Genomic DNA, 15322 nt, shown 5'->3' with positions numbered 1-15322 from the left:
CCGTATCAGGAACGAATGGAGTCGATGGGAGCGAGAAATGGCGGAAGATGATGGAAGTGAGCTTTTTATTGTAGACGAGAAGACTGGCAGAATCGTTGCTGCGCCGTCGATGAAGAAGAAGAAGAGTGCGAGGAGTGATTACAGCGAAGTAGAACGACAGGACTCGCTGGCTTTGGGAGAACGTCCGATGGCACCTACGCCGTACAGTCAATTCTCCGGCAATCAGCCCAGGGATTTTGGATTCCCAGCTTGTGACGATCGAAGAGACGCGCCGGGCACACCGAATTACATCGTCGTAAGAAATCCCGAGGGAAGGTTCTCATTGCAACCACCTCCACGTGCAATATAAAAGAACCCTATCTAAATAATGTCGATCACGATAACGAAATTTGTTCAATGTACTACCGGTTTCAAAAAAAGAAAAGAATCAAGTTTTACTCTCTCTCTATTTCTCTCCCTCTCAAGATCCAGAAACTTTGAACGCGTCAAGACTAATAACAAGACCCATCACCCGTCGCCCAAGCAGGACAAGGAGCGGTATAAGAATTATAAATCACTCCTTGAGCACTCAACCCTTTCCCATTCGCATTGATCAAATATCCCGGAGCATCATAGAACCAAGAATATCGCTCCACATACGGCACCGCATCCAAAAACGCCGTGGCATTCTTCAAGAAATTCTGCGTTGCAATGTCGGTATTGTAGGATTCGCTTGTCATTCCGAATCTAGGGAACGAATTGACCGTTTAGCCGAAGAAGAAAGCCGAAATGTGGAGGATTTTTTGATATGGAAACTTACTCGGTAATCCAAATCGGCATTCCAAACATGGAATACGCCAGTCGCACATAATACTGCAGATAGCTAAAAGCATAAGCGTTGGAATACCAATGCAGATTGATGAAATCGTAGTGGCAATCGGTGCAATTTCCCATGAAGTCTTGCAACCAATTCAAACCTCCGTTGTCCGTGACGGCGGGAGCACCGAGGCGGACCCCGGGAGTGTTGTTGAAAGGCATCATGTAGTTTTGGTATGCGGTGACGCAGCGTTGAATCGACATGCACGCGGCTCCGGTTCCGTCACCACAGAGGTCGGGTTCGTTGAAGGACATCAAGGCGTCTGCGCCGTCGTTGATTGCGGCTTGGGCTCGCGAGGGCCATTGGGAGGTTAATACGGGGTCGTCGTTGAAGAGGAGGGGAATGAAACGGATGGCGGGGTTGGAGGTGTTGGCTGAGTCGGTGTAGCGGGAATTGTACCAGTTGTAGCCCCAGGAGACGCGGGAGTTTTGGCCGGAGAGGGAGAAGGGGAGGGTGAGAGAGGCGTTGGTATAGGCGAGACCTCGTTTGCCGTCGTTGACGACTGGCGTTGGTCCGGTTGCGATTGCGCTTGTAGATGAGGAGGTAGAGAGGGAGGAGCTGCGGGATGTTGAAGTTGTCGATGTAGTTGTTCGCGTCGTAGATGTCGATGTGGTCGAATAGAGTACAGCTAGGCTGGAAGAGCTTGAGCTTAATGCGCTGGAAAGGCTAGAAGCACTAGCAGCCGCCGAAGAGGAACTCGAACTCCAAGAAGTTGCCAAGCTTGGCATACTGGCCATACTGGCCGAAATAATCGAACTTGCAACCATTGCTGAGCTTGAAGTTGGTGATGCTGAAGGGGATGAAGCAGTGCTCATAATCATACTTGGCGACATTGCCTCGGACTTCGAGATTGACATTGCGCTAGATGTGATTGCGCTATTGGAGATCGTCGCGACGATGGTGCTTGACTGAACCTCTGGGCTAGAACTGCTGGCTGGAGTGTTCGATGGTGTCGGTGAGACAAATGGCGAAATGCGGATAGCTGCGATGTGGAAAGCATCGCTAGCGACCAAGTATAGAGTTCCTTGCTTCATGTAGCAACTACCAGAGCCCTCTCCATTCTCAGCGCCGGCGTACGTGAAGCCTGTGCAGCCACCTGCAGCATCGCAGAAGTCAAAGCAGTCGTTGAAGGAGACTGCAGCTTCTGCAAGGCCGAGGACGTCACCGCCCGTGTCAGATTCGCACATGAGATAATACTGAATGCCACCGACATCTGTGACCGTCGTGCCGTTCTGCTCCGGGCACATGATGTCTGGTCTCCATGTCGGAGGACTCGCGATTGAGCTGCTGGTGCGAGAAATCTCGGCAAAAGACGATGATGGCAAAAGTGTTGAGAGCGGAAACGACGATTCTTGGGAGCTAGAAGGCTGATCTGAGCTAGGCGATGAAGATGGCATGCCTTCCGAGCTTGGCACAGGCGTGACAATGACGGTGGATATGCCAGCGGATGACACATCGCTGCCAGAAGAGAGGGCGATTGAGCTGCTCGTTGCACCGATGCTTGATGTCGGCACAGCAGGAGATGAAGCGGTTGACGAGGAGGATATCGAGGACGCCCCTGGACTTGGAGAGCCAAGCAATGAAGAGCTTGCGCCGGTCGGCATGCTCGACTCAGGAACTGAACCGGATGGACTCTGAATGCCAGTGCTTACATCCGGAGTGAAGAAAGACTTGGATGCTGTCGAAGGCGGCGCTGAGCTCCACCATGAGGGAGTGCCAGATGCCGAAAGTGTCGTAGTAGTGTGTTGGATTGCCGAGCCCGTGGAGGCTGCAGAAGAGCTCGCTGCAGCAGTTGTCGCACCCGTAGCAGAGGATGATGGCACAAAAATTGTGTCCGAGCTGCCCATCGAAGTTGCGACTCCGCCAGAAGAAGCCCCCACAGCGCTTGATGAGGGAGAAACTCCAATATAGCTTGATGGGAACCCAGACGTATTTGGAGGAGGCTCGTCTGTAAAGCCCTGGAATCGCTCCTCATTGAATGCCACCTGACCGCCAGAGAGTGCCAACGTCCCGCTCACGGATGAATAAAGCTGGCATGTGGTACCCATCGTAGCGGCAGCCACACAAGCTGGTGTCAGAGTACAATTCGCAACACAATCTTCGAAATTCTGCTCGCTCGATGCTGCTTCTTGCCTCCTCTTGATCCCAGAGCCGTAGACTGGTGCTGCATCGATTGTGTTTCCCGAAAGGCCAGTGTCTGATTGTACTGAGTAGACTTCGCCATATATATCAACATATGTGCTCGCCGAAGGTGATGGTGTACTGTTGAATGTCGAACTCGCTGCACTGGATATCGCTTGCGTCGAAAAAGTCTCTGTGTACGGAAGCGCACCCGACGTCTGTAGTCCAGATGATTGTGGTAATGAAGACTGTGGACCAGTCGATGGCGATACACTGATTGCCGAAGAACCTTCATAGCTCGATGGCAGTCCCGAAGAAGGCGAGACGGCTGTTTCACTACTGCTCGGAATATTTATCGTGCTGGACGAGGTCATAGATCCATAGCTGAAGGGATCTGAATTCGTTGAGCAGTACGGGATGCCAACTGTGATGATGACTTGCTGCGCCAGAGCGGCGGGCAGCAAGGTCAGCAGCCAGGCATTTTGTCTGTTCTGCTTCATATCGAGGCCGTATCTCCGTACGTCGCGATACTTAGAGCTGCTGTGATGAGTTCGCCGCACCTGACGAAGTAGCAGGCAGCGTAGGTCGTCTGTTTGCGGAGGGCTTGGTTACACGGGCTAGAATCGCAGGTGTAAATATGCTTGGAATGCAAACCTGGATTCCACATTAAGCGCGCGGGAATGCTTGCAATGGCTTATGGCCACACCTCAATCTTCGTACTTACAACGTCCAGAAGAACGGTCGAGGGACCGGGTAGGATTGATAGCTCAGCATATCCGCCTCGCTCTTATCATGGCAATGCTACCTAACTCTAGACATTCCCTGGCGTCTTGTGCCGTACTCATCGACATCGTGGGTATTCAAATTCAAACTCCCATCTCTTACTCCAAATCTAGAACGACCCGATCTCCATGCTCACTCGCTTGATCATTATTGATGACCCGAACGCCAAACCAATTCTATACCATTAACGCAATGCACTCAAACCATACCTCTGCGATCATCGAGGTTCAATCTGCCCTCCTCGCCGAAAAGCTCACCAGCCTCGCGACAGAACCTCGCTTCGGCTCTGCCACCCATGCTCTCACTTGCCCAGCAAATGACAGTCGCATCGACCACGGCACCCACCACATTCTCGACAGCTCCCAAGACCGCGAAGCCAATAGTTCCGGCGATGAGCGCGATGATGTAGGCGTACAGGCTGCCACGGATGCCTCCCCCCGGACCGTCCAGCTTGATGCTATGCGCAGCCCGGACCCAGCCGCCAAACCCTAAAGCGAAGGACATTATCCAGCGAGTGGCTTGCAGCAGGAGCTTGGAAAGGCGATATGGCAGTAGCGCACTCCCGTTTTGTCCACCAGGATTGAAATTGCGTGGCCCCAGTGTGTTGCTGGGGTTGGTCCGCGAGGTGAAATTGAGTCGATTCATTTCACGTGCGGAGATCCCAAGTGGCTGACTGTGAATGGCGGCATGGGTGAGTGTCAGAGGGTTGGTTAATGTGACCACGCTGGCAGGCATGATCCAGTGAAAGGCCATGCTGAGAACGCCCGACAGTCGTCCCGGAAGAATGATGAGTGGAAGACGGACAAGCAAGCTCAAAAAGGTGCTGAGACACACCGTTCCGAAAAGAGCTCCAATAGCGTGCTGGAAGCTAGCCTTAACAACTTCTTGACTCGTCGGCTGTGGCACTGCCAGACGGTGAAAGTACCATTGAGACACGGTCGCTGCAGTAGTTGCTCTCTGCACGCCTGCGATCACGCCAAGGGTCCAGAGATATTGCAGCACGAAGAAGGCTCCAAGCCACCAGCTGTTTGCATAGAGGATGTACTTCTTTGCGGCGCTCAATGTCCCAGTAAGGAAGACTCGCTCGAACATGAGCATCCAGATCCACGAGAAGCAGACGACAACCCCGAGCGTGATGAAGCCCTGAATGAGCAGATACGGCGATGCAGCAAGGACTTTCGTGCTGAACTCGAGAATCTGCACCGACTTGTTGAGACTGTGGCGGTTCCTGATGACGCTCCACGTGAAGAAGACAGCCATGATTGCAGGAATGAAAGAACCCCAGCGCATCAGCTTATCCTGGATCGAGTTTCCGTGGTATGAACCTTTGAAACTGCTAATCAAAGGGTACAGAGTGAAGGCAAACAAGACGACGGGCACTGCCACAATCATAGCAAATACCGTGACGCGTGGGTTGTTTCGCATCAGGTTGAGCCAGATCAAGGCGGCCACGACTGCAATGAAGCTGTCCCATAGGAGCATGCTTGTGCTGCTCCGGAGAGCAGTGTAGATGGTGTCGCCGAGAGGACTCTTTGGTGTCGACGTTTGGAACCACGTCAGCACAAACGCAGCAAACATGGCGCATAGAGATGTAGTGAAAAGATTGGACCAAAAGCCGTCGTGCTTTGGAGGTTCCTGAGCTGGTAAAATGACTGTCGGTGGAACGCTCTCTCGGTCGGGAGAAATCGGTCTCGGGTTCGTATCGTCGTCTGTATCCAGTGGCATGAAAGAGCTTAGCCTGCTCGCTTTTGTGGTTGATTTGAAAGGGTGAAATGGTGCTGGCGGATCATCCAAGTCTACGGAGGGAGACAGTTGGGCGAGCGACTCCGGGGGCTCTTCGTCGATGGTGCTGTTGAGGTTGATATCAACCAGTCGGCCTTTGCCTCTCGAGCTGGGTTCCGAGTCTGGAGCGCTTTCCGCTTGTGGTGGGCCGCGTATCCTTCCTCTGGGTAAACTTTCATCTCTGTCGTGATTCTGGCCCTTCTGCGTGTCGTCTAGCTTTTCGATGCCATCATCTTCCAGCTCTGAGCTCTCGGTCAAGTTGCTCGGACCAAAGTGCTGCCTGCTCCGTTGCAGCGCATGCATGTCTGCCACCTCGCGCTCATACTCCTCGCCCGCGTCCTGTTCCTCGAAGTCGTCCATCGCGCTGTGGAAGAGTGGTGCCTGATGTTCCTGTCGAGATAAGCGCGAAGCAAAGGGAAAGCGTGATTGCGATGCAGCGGGGTTGTGGTATGGATGCGCGGTCATGCCGGGTCTTTGGACGTAGCGAGAGTGAGAGGCGGGAAGACGTCGTCGGTCGAGGGGATTTCGCGATCGACTTCGGTGGTCATCTTGAGTGAAGCTGAGGCGGGCGTTTGACTGTTGCAAGAAGCGGCTGGCGTATCTGGGAGGAGGCCTCGATTAGCTTGCAATCGCACGGTGGACAAAGGCATCGCTACGCATTCTACCTACTCCGAGAACATGTTGGCGAGTGTAAGGACACGAGTACGAGCGTTCGCAAGTGTCGAGTGCCTCACAGCATGCGGCACGCGAGCCGCCTATGTCGCACCCTCGTCGCCGGATGCGGAGTCCTACCGCGGTATGGCGATGGCGATGGCGATGGCGATGCTATGAGAAGATGCAAGAGATGTGATGAGAGTGATGAAGTGCTTCACAGGGCGGAGGAGAAAGGTAGGTTTGGTTGGAGGGCGATGCGTGGAGTGTGCAGGTGTAAGTCCGGTGAGAGGTGTGCAGCAGTTGCTTCGCGCGCATGTGATACCAAAGCGGCGTCACTAGAGATCTCGCCTGAATAGCGGACTTGGACGCTAGCTTCAACCTTGCGGGCGCGAAGCATTTGCCTGAGGATTAGCCACCGTCGGTTCCCGTTGCCGGTGCCGGTGCCGGTGCCGTTGCTGCTGATGCTGATGAGCATTACGATGGTGGCACAGTGAAAGAGTCACAGGTGTTGGGACAATCAACTCGACCCTCCGCAGTGTCAAGCTCGTCATTCTCCTCCGGCCCTTTGTCTCGCCGAGAAGCCAAGCTCCTCGCTCCGCTCCGCTCCGCTCCGCTCCGTCCCCTGCACGTGTTAGCGTGATTCGCGTGAGAGTCCAGATGTCGTGTCCAGAACACCCACACATGGCGGTATAGAAGAGACCGAGCATACAATCAACAGCCGACAACAGTCGCGCTGAGAGGAACAGGCCGACAACAGTCGCGCTGAGAGCAACAGGCCGACATGCCGGACACAGCGCAGGCCGGCAACGCCGTACAGGGCCAGAATAACGAGTGGTATGACAAGGCATGGAGCGTTGGGAAGAATGTTGCCATGTTCATCGGCATACAATTCTTGATGCGACAGTTCATGGGCGGCGGACAACAAAAGGCAGCTACTCCAGCTCCCCCAGGCACATCCGGCGCAGCTTCGTTGTCTGCTGAATACGAATACCGCGCCATCCCCCAGGCAGTACTCCCACTGTGGCCCTCGAATTCGACAGTAGACATCAACATGTTCATTTCACCGAGCGTCGTCATGCCGGCTTTCAGTGCTATGCCACCAGAGAGCCTGATTGTCAACGAGAAGGCCTTTTCGCTAGACCGGTCGAAGAAGGATTACAGAGAGGTGCACACCAGCTTTTCTGTGCCCAAGACAGTACAGGATAATGGCACGCTATGGGCTCACATCTTCGTGGCTCAAGCTGGTGCCGAGCTCGATCCTGCTTCTCCCTCATATGATACAGCGAAGGCGTATAGGATGCTGAGGCCTTTGACATCGTATCTGGCCAAGAAGAAAGTCCGCAAGACCAGGAGCCTTTTGGGCGCGCAGAATGAGACCGAGGTCGAAGAGCCTGAAGATGAATCAACGGGACCCAGGATTGCATCTTACTACCACCCTAATTTCACTTTGTCTTTCGTCCCGGATACCGGAAACGCTGCATGGGCATCCCTTCATCCTGCCATGCGCCAGTTCTATACTCTGGAGGCTACTGGTGCTCGCGACGAAACTGGCAAGAACGGCTGGTACTATCCAGTCCTCTACCTTAACACCTTCTGGCAGCTGAAGTCGCAGATGACCGAACTGAACGCTACAATCCCTATGGCAACACTCCCCATCAATGTCGATGTCAGCACTCTCGCGAGCTGGCAATTTAGTATCATGGCTAGTATGGATGAGGGTATGAAGGAGACGGCACGAAAAGCTGCACACGGCGAAAGTACTCCGGGTGGCGGCGACGGATCTGAAATGGAGCTGATCAAGGAGACACTCCTCGACACAAACCCTTGGCTCCTTGGCACCACCGCAATTGTCAGTGTCCTACATATGATCTTTGAGCTTCTCGCCTTCAAGAGCGATGTTGGTCATTGGCGCAAGAAGAAGGACAATGTTGGTGTCTCGTTCCGCACCATCCTCTCGAACGTGGTCATGCAGTCAATCATCTTCCTATATCTCATGGACAACAATGAAAACACCAGCTGGATGATTCTCTTCGGTCAAGGCATGGGCATTGCCATCGAAGCCTGGAAAATCACGAAGACGGTCAACGTTCGCGTTCGAGAACCAGCGGCTGGCACATACGCCCACAAGCTCGGCCTCCCATACACCGTCGTACTCGAGGACAAGCACAAGCTCAGTGAGACAGAAGAGCAGACCGAAGAATACGACAAGATTGCATTCAAGTACATGGGCATTCTCGCTGTCCCATTGCTTTTGGCCTACGCCACATACTCCCTCATCTACGAAACTCACAAGAGCTGGTACAGCTTCATCATCACAACCCTCGTCGGCAGTGTCTACGCCTACGGTTTCCTCATGATGGTAAATCACGTCATCAATATCTTCATCCTACAAATATTACTAACATCACCATCTCAGGTCCCATCCCTCTACATCAACTACCGCCTCAGGTCCGTCGCTCACATGCCCGCCAAAGCAATGATGTACAAATTCCTCAACACCTTCATCGACGACCTCTTCGCCTTCACCATCAAAATGCCAATTTTACACCGTCTCGCCACACTACGCGACGACGTGATATTCTTCGTATACTTATATCAAGCCTGGGCCTACAAAGTCGACTACACTCGTGTCAATGAGTTCGGACAGGGTGGAGATGAGGAAGAAGAGGAGAGCAAGAAAGCTGCTAAGCCACTGACTAGTATGGAGGGAAGTAAGGCTGACGCTGATGGCAAGCTCAAGGAGGCTTTGGATCAGGCTTCGAAAGCAAGCGGAAAGGAAAACGCGGGTGGGGCGAGGAAGAGGAAAGGGTAGATTTAATTGAGCATTGCTTGGGCTTGTGGAAATATAGATGCATTTGGATCAAACCCTGTGAAGTACTGAGCCAAGGCATTCCTGGGTAAGATCCATAATCTTTGTCCCGACCAATAAGGTATTCACACTTCTTGAAATTCGTTTCAAACAAAGTGTACTATTCAAAGCATCTTATCTCTTTATCCACCGCTATGCAAAAGTAAAAGTCCTGCATGCACAAGAATAGGTAAACCAAGCCGCCGACAACTCTTTATATCTCATCAACCTCATCATCCTTGCTCGCCTTGGCTTTCGTGGTACCATTAGAATTGAGGGTATCCATTTTGAAAGCATTGCCAGCTTGAGCACTCATGCCGATGGCTTGTCGTCCGGTCTCAGAAGACTCTAAAAATTCTCGCAGCTTTTCTTTGAAGATTTCCAAACCTTGTGAGGTGGCGGCATTGGTCATGCGAAGCATTGGACCCCAGAGATTGAGGGTGTAAGTGACGTAGGCGCCGGCAGCGAGGAGGATCAGGAAGATGAAGTACACGGGGTTGCGGAGGACTGTCATGTGTTAGTGAGGGCATTTCTATTTCAAAATGTGAAGACTTACCGGCGACAATTTCGTTCCAGCCAAGTGCTAAAAGCAGGCCGTAGAAGTATAATGGGACTTGCGTCATGCCACCAATTGCACTACGCTTGGCTTCGACGTACACGCCATCTGCCGTCTTCTTGAATCGTGTTTGGAGATCTTGTTGTCTGGCATCGGAGATGACTGTCATCTCCTCTTCCAGCGACTTGCCTTCTTCCTCATCTACACCGCCAATCGGTGTCAAATCCTCCTCATCGGCAGATGATACTGTAGCAGGAGGCTCACCGATCCAAGCATCCAAAGGTGGTGGTGCCGATGTTCTAGAAAGCCGGAATTTCGCAAGAAGAGGAATCAGTGTCAAAGTGCTCTCCCGAGCTTTTGTATAAAGGCCTTCAATATCATCGGTTGGCCGCCATATCCTGGGTACGCCTTCCTCGTCATATCGGAACTTGTCTTCGAAGTTCTCGCGTAGTTTGAGCAGCAAATTACCCTCCATCAGTTCCTCGTCGATTTTGTCTCGTAATGCACCCCAGGATTTGCGCCTCAGACGCCACAGACCGACTTCGACCTCGTCCGGACTAGCATCAAAACTGCGAGCTCTTTCGGTAAAGCGAGTCTCAGCATGCGACACGGTGTCGGTGAAAACATTCCAGATGCGATCCCAGAGCTCCTTCTCGGTAGGCTTCTCACCTTCCGCAGGTGCTCCAGAACCAGCACGACCAGATCCCAGTTTGTTGAATTCGACACCCACACTTTCACCAAGCTTGCTTCTGACCCATCTCTCGCTTCTTGTTGCCAATCGTCTCATCTCATCTTGTCTCAACCGTGCGCTGACTTCATCGAGGTCCTTCTGATAGAGATTCAATTGCTGCTTGTAGTCACTCCATGTTGTGCCTTCAATGAGGGAGGATCTTGCTTCAGCATCGAACCTCTGCAGCGCTTTCTGTTTTTCGCTTGACACAATTTGATGAAAGTCATAGTTTGACCCCTTCTTCTGGCCTGCCTTTACAGCCGTGGAGACAGCTTCAGAGAAGTCGTGGACACCACTCTTATGAGCTGCACTCAGTTGACCATGGAAGAGCGCCTTGAGTCGTCCGTCCACCTTTGTCTCCAACTCCGCCTGCTTCCGCTTAAAAACGCCCTTGTGGTATCTACTGGCTTCCTCCTCGAAACTTCCGAGAACGACCTTCCTCGCAGCAATCATCTTTCCGCCAAGCTCAGCGATCACGAGCGGCTTTCCAACAGCCACACCTTTGGCCTGGATCTCTTCTAGAGGCGCAATGACTTCGTCGAACGGGATCAACACTTCCTTCGAGATCTCGTCGCAGCGGAATTGCGCCAGTAGCTCCTGCTGGGTTGGAAGGTCTAAGTCTTTGTTGCTGTCAATCTGCTCCCAAATGCCCTGTGCATACATAGGGAACCCATCTGCCGGAATGCGTCTATGGTACTCAGGCAGGAGTACTGGCTCATCGTCGACAAGTCCGGCTCGTTTGGGATCTTTGTAGCCTTCGCGGAACCTTGTGCCCAGTCTTGCGACCTCTTGTTCGAACTTCTCAGGCATCAAGATCTTGTGTGGAAGTGCCACGAAGGCAAAGTCGAAGTAGTCCTCAATCCTGCTCTTCTCGAGGCCCTGTGGTTTGGACAATGATTGCCATATCCTAGACAAGTCCTGCAATAGAGTGTTCTTGAGGTTCTCCAAAGGTGTGTGGCCAAGGTGGTCTCTGATCACGAAGAACAATAGACTCCGCGGCACACTTTTGGCACCCTTCAAGAAGAGCTGCAAGTTGACCTCGAAGACAGTCTTCAGGAGACCCATGTTCGCGCCCTGGTACAGACCGACTTGGTGCTCCCAGATGTTCACGATCAGTACCTCACTAGTTGCCAGTGCGAACAGAGCACTTTTGCGCTCAAAGTCCTGGTCTTCACCTCTTTCACGTCCATCTGTGCCCTCCACATCCATGACCAAGATATTAGCAGCCATGTTGGATTGCTCCTTCTTGTTCTTGGACATCCATATTCCTTTGGTCGTCTGCCGTCTTTCTTGCTCGTTCATGACACCGAAGCGCGTTCCGAAGAGATAGTTGAGCAGTGTGCTCTTGCCTGTGCTCTGGCTTCCGAACACGGAGATGAGATGGTAGTTGAAGCCTGCTTTGGTGACATTTTGGACCTGGAGATACTGAGGGAGATTGGGATTGAATGTCTTGTCCTCGTCGATTATCTGGATGCCGTGCTCGAAGTCGGCAGCAGCCAAGTTGTCGCCTCTGCCCGCGAACTCGCCGTTCATTCTCGAGGGTGCGGTGGACATTCGTTGGGTGCTTGGGCGACTTTCGCTGCCGTTGGGCTGGAGCGTCGCCGTCATGATTTTGGTGTCGCGCAGCTAAGCGAATAGCTACGTAGGCGACCGATGCCCCCGTCTAGTGCTGTGTTCAAGCTGCGTGTGACTTGAACCTGTGAGAGTTCCAGACACCCTATCGCCTCGAACGTCGCATCCTTGAGCTGGAGTCTTGGCATTCCGACCAGGGTCCAGGATCCAGCCTCCATAAACTATCCAAGCATCGTCTCCAGTTCCATCTCTGCTTCCCGTCAACACATTTCTGATGGCTTCTTCCATCGATCATTTCGACATGAGCACTTTCACAGGCAGGGACTTTCTCATCAGAGGACAGCATGCCTGCCAGCTGCTGCTTTCCCTCTGGGGCGCTTCTCTGTCATATGTAGCCATCACAAAGCTCCGGAAATATGAAGCGACTGCGAAGAAGCTGGCAGAATGGTCCAAAGAAGCCGAGAATCATCTGTGGAAGACGAGGACTACTCAGGCTACTGGGGCCCTTGCGGTACATATTGCGACGTGGTGGGATCCCACCCGAGCGCTTGCTAATGCACATTACAGGTTCTGGCATCATTCATAGCTTCTTTCTCTTTGGCCGTGCTTCCGCACACTCTGCCGAAGGTAATGCGTATGACCACGTCTCCTGCGCTCCTGATCTTGGTCCTGTTTGCTCGTGGCCATATCAAAAATTACTGGGCACCCAAGGATGGCAAGAATATCACTCGCGTACCTCTGCCGAATATGGAAGAGTACAATGAAGCGGAACGACAGACAGAGAGACTTCTCGAGGTGCTTGAGTATCTGGAGTACAGCTGGGTGCTGACGAGCTTTGTGGATGGCATGGTCGGTTACTGATGTGTCGAGGCACGATGCTCTTGACTGTATCAACTCCACCTCCCCGACATCGATGTGCAGGAATTTGTTGCATAGCCTTGGCACTGGTGTCAATCATGAGAGAAATAATCTGATAGTTGTGCTATCCACGTTGACGACGCCCACAATCTTCGATTAATTCGCATCGTATCGCGCTTTGGCGATGGTGGCCTCTCTCAATAACTCCGACGTTCCTTGCATAACAACCACAATTCCTGTTGTCAAATAACAAATGACGAAGAACCGAAAACATAGACGGGACTGCCTCTTCAATATCGCAAGCCAATCGCAGACGCTCGAGTACAAAGGCTATTTTCACATCACCTCCAAAAATTCCTGAGTAGAGGTTGGAACATCCAGGTGTAACGACGACCTCGCAAAGAGCGACTGTCTTCGGCACCTACATGCCTACTTGATGCTTGGCTAAGCTCGGGCCAATATCACCGTCGCCAAGATCCAAAAAATTTTCACGTGCCTGCTTTCACGTGTCCAATCAACTTTGAGGCTCCCACAATGGACTCTTGGACAACAGGAAAACACCTAGATGGCGCAAAAGGACGTGCTTCCCATCGGGGAATCGAACCCCGGCCAGCCGCGTGACAAGCGGCTATCATAACCACTAGACTAATGCTTTTTGAACAATCAGTTGTTGTTCTGAGGCTATACCGATGGTGGTACTCACAGAATTGAATGCATCTGATTGGTGCTTCTTGAGATATTAGACCTTCAGCTCGGTGCGTATTTAGCTGCAAAATCTCTGTCGGTCTGGCCGAAGATCCACAGTTGGGCCGAAGCTATGCTGAAAAGTAGTCCATAGCCGCAAAGCAGCAAGATGAGAAGAAGCTAGGGAAGGATACGATTTCTTTCATCGGCTTGAGACTGAAGTCAAACATCCATCAAATCTCAAAGGCTGAGCGTGATCGCTGGGCAGTGCTCCCGCATAAATGTCCATTTCCATCTCACTCAATGAATTTGATGCTTTGAGGCGTCACGCCAAATCCACAGGAGATCAGTCAAGCCGGCTTCATTAGCATCCTCTGATCGTTCGCGATAATCATGGACTTTCACTTGATGTAACTGATGTATTGGAAGAAGGACTAATCTATATAGAAGTCCGAAGATGAAGTGCAGCAGTTGCAGCCTTAGGCATTAGGCACGTAATGGACCCTGACACCTAGACACACACTCCAAGTCACCCCCTTAGTACGTGCATATCGCCATAGAATAAAGCAAACCAAATATAATAGCTATTTAGTTAGCAAAGCAAACAGGGGTATTAGGTAAGCAGAAATAGATAAACAAACTAGACTACTCTTAGGTTAAATAGACAAAGCAACTAAAGGCCCTCCTTAGTATTTAGCAGCTAGCTTCGTAGCGTTCTTAATAGCGGCCTTACAATCTACTAGGTTTAGTTGTTTAATAAAGCGGCTATACTTAATCTTATTAAGTAGCTTAGTAAAGCTATTAGTAATCTAATCGTGTATACTAACCTATTAAACGATAATAGAGCTATTAGCAATCTTCTCTCGGATATAGTAGATACGAGCATCTATATACTTCGTATAGCTATTAATGCTAGTCGACTTAGTAATAGCGATAGCGGACTAATTGTCCTTATATAGCGTAACTAGAAGAATGTAGCCCTTGTAGCCGACTTCCTTTAACAAACGAGCTAAGGCAACTGCCTCCTTAGCGCCTGTAGTAAGTTAGATATACTTAGCTTTAGTTAACGATAGTATAATAAGCGTCTAGCGGCCGGACTTATATAATAGAGGTCCGCCTATAATAGTAAAGTAGAAGCTACCTATAGAGCGGCGAGTAACCGGATTATTAGCCTATAAGGCATTATAGTATCTAGCAAACTTAAGGTCGTTAGCCTCGTTCTAATTGCCTTAGAAGCGTATACTACGGCTTAGAGTACTAACTAGGTACTTAATTAGCTAAAGAAGCGCGGTATAGTATTCCTCGGTCGGATTAGAGATAAATCGTAATAACAGGCCTATAGTATAGCAAGCATTAGGTCGTGTAACTATAGCTAGCTATAGCGCCTTACTAACACCTTCTTAATACTAAGTCTTAAAGGCAGCACTAGCTATATAGCCTTTAGATGCGCGTTAAATAGATGTCTTAACGTAACGAGGCGCTATTAGAGTAGCTAGACTAATACGTCTATGTATACTATACTTCTCGTAGAGCCTATTTAAGTAGGCGTCCTAAACGACGTAGATAGTGCGCTTATTACGGTCGCGGATAATGCGCATACCGAGATAGTAGTAAAGGTCGCCTAGTTCTCGCATATTAAAGCGGTCCTTTAGCAACTAAGCAACGGCCTCTAGTACTAATAGGCTATAGGCGATAATAATTATATCGTCGACGTAAATAACGATAATTAAGCCGCTAACAATGTGTTTAAACATACACACGTTAGTTATTATTAGTATAAAGTTTAGGCTCTTTAAGTACTTCCGAAGCTCTTTATACTATAGCATTAGTAACTGCTTTAGACTATATAGTGCCTTTAGCAATAGGCAAACTATGCCC

General features: G+C 51.0%; 5 protein-coding genes and 1 non-coding gene across 6 annotated transcripts; 2 read left to right on the top strand and 4 right to left on the bottom strand.

Annotated features, from left to right (window-relative positions):
* Positions 1-371: 371 nt before the first annotated feature.
* MYCFIDRAFT_210333 (uncharacterized protein) lies at positions 372-1187 on the bottom strand. The gene is made up of 2 exons (XM_007925116.1): positions 800-1187; positions 372-726 (listed from the first exon to the last, which is right to left on the bottom strand). The coding sequence occupies exons 1-2, from the start codon at positions 1108-1110 to the stop codon at positions 492-494; spliced, it is 546 nt and encodes a 181-aa protein (XP_007923307.1). The 5' UTR covers positions 1111-1187; the 3' UTR covers positions 372-491.
* Positions 1188-3958: 2771 nt separating this feature from the next.
* On the bottom strand, positions 3959-6142 carry MYCFIDRAFT_130111 (uncharacterized protein; the record flags this gene model as incomplete). Its single annotated transcript, XM_007925115.1, has 2 exons — positions 3959-5395; positions 5561-6142. Coding segments are annotated over 2 exons (2019 nt in total), but the record flags the coding sequence as incomplete, so codon positions are not given.
* Positions 6143-6896: 754 nt separating this feature from the next.
* On the top strand, positions 6897-9938 carry MYCFIDRAFT_161463 (uncharacterized protein). The gene is made up of 3 exons (XM_007925114.1): positions 6897-8555; positions 8613-9551; positions 9601-9938. Exons 1-2 carry the CDS (start codon positions 6978-6980, stop codon positions 9006-9008), a joined length of 1974 nt encoding a protein of 657 aa, XP_007923305.1. The 5' UTR covers positions 6897-6977; the 3' UTR covers positions 9009-9551; positions 9601-9938.
* MYCFIDRAFT_59614 (uncharacterized protein) lies at positions 8476-11938 on the bottom strand (the record flags this gene model as incomplete). Its single annotated transcript, XM_007924447.1, has 3 exons — positions 8476-8555; positions 8613-9551; positions 9601-11938. The coding sequence occupies 2 exons, from the start codon at positions 11936-11938 to the stop codon at positions 9259-9261; spliced, it is 2631 nt and encodes an 876-aa protein (XP_007922638.1). The 3' UTR covers positions 8476-8555; positions 8613-9258.
* Positions 11939-12263: 325 nt separating this feature from the next.
* On the top strand, positions 12264-12757 carry MYCFIDRAFT_122987 (uncharacterized protein; the record flags this gene model as incomplete). The annotated part of the gene is made up of 2 exons (XM_007925113.1): positions 12264-12413; positions 12470-12757. Coding segments are annotated over 2 exons (438 nt in total), but the record flags the coding sequence as incomplete, so codon positions are not given.
* A 586-nt stretch (positions 12758-13343) lies between these two features.
* Positions 13344-13415, bottom strand: MYCFIDRAFT_t18. The gene has a single exon. It is a non-coding gene; the product is annotated as a tRNA-Asp (tRNA).
* Between the last annotated feature and the right edge of the window lie 1907 nt (positions 13416-15322).

This window comes from Pseudocercospora fijiensis (genome assembly GCF_000340215.1).
Source record: "Pseudocercospora fijiensis CIRAD86 unplaced genomic scaffold MYCFIscaffold_2, whole genome shotgun sequence".
NCBI lineage: Eukaryota > Fungi > Ascomycota > Dothideomycetes > Mycosphaerellales > Mycosphaerellaceae > Pseudocercospora > Pseudocercospora fijiensis.
Note: the sequence above shows the minus strand (reverse complement) of the source record. Positions and strands in the feature narration are given on the sequence as shown.

What these genes read in the sequence shown, in the direction of transcription:
- MYCFIDRAFT_210333 (XM_007925116.1), bottom strand. Translation starts at nt 1,110, where the DNA reads ATGTCCTTCAACGAACCCGACCTCTGTGGTGACGGAACCGGAGCCGCG. An exon ending in ATGCCGATTTGGATTACCGA is followed by an intron (nt 727 to 799) that starts GTAAGTTTCCAT and finishes TTCGTTCCCTAG; the next exon opens with ATTCGGAATGACAAGCGAAT.
- MYCFIDRAFT_161463 (XM_007925114.1), top strand. Translation starts at nt 6,978, where the DNA reads ATGCCGGACACAGCGCAGGCCGGCAACGCCGTACAGGGCCAGAATAAC. An exon ending in CCTACGGTTTCCTCATGATG is followed by an intron (nt 8,556 to 8,612) that starts GTAAATCACGTC and finishes TCACCATCTCAG; the next exon opens with GTCCCATCCCTCTACATCAA.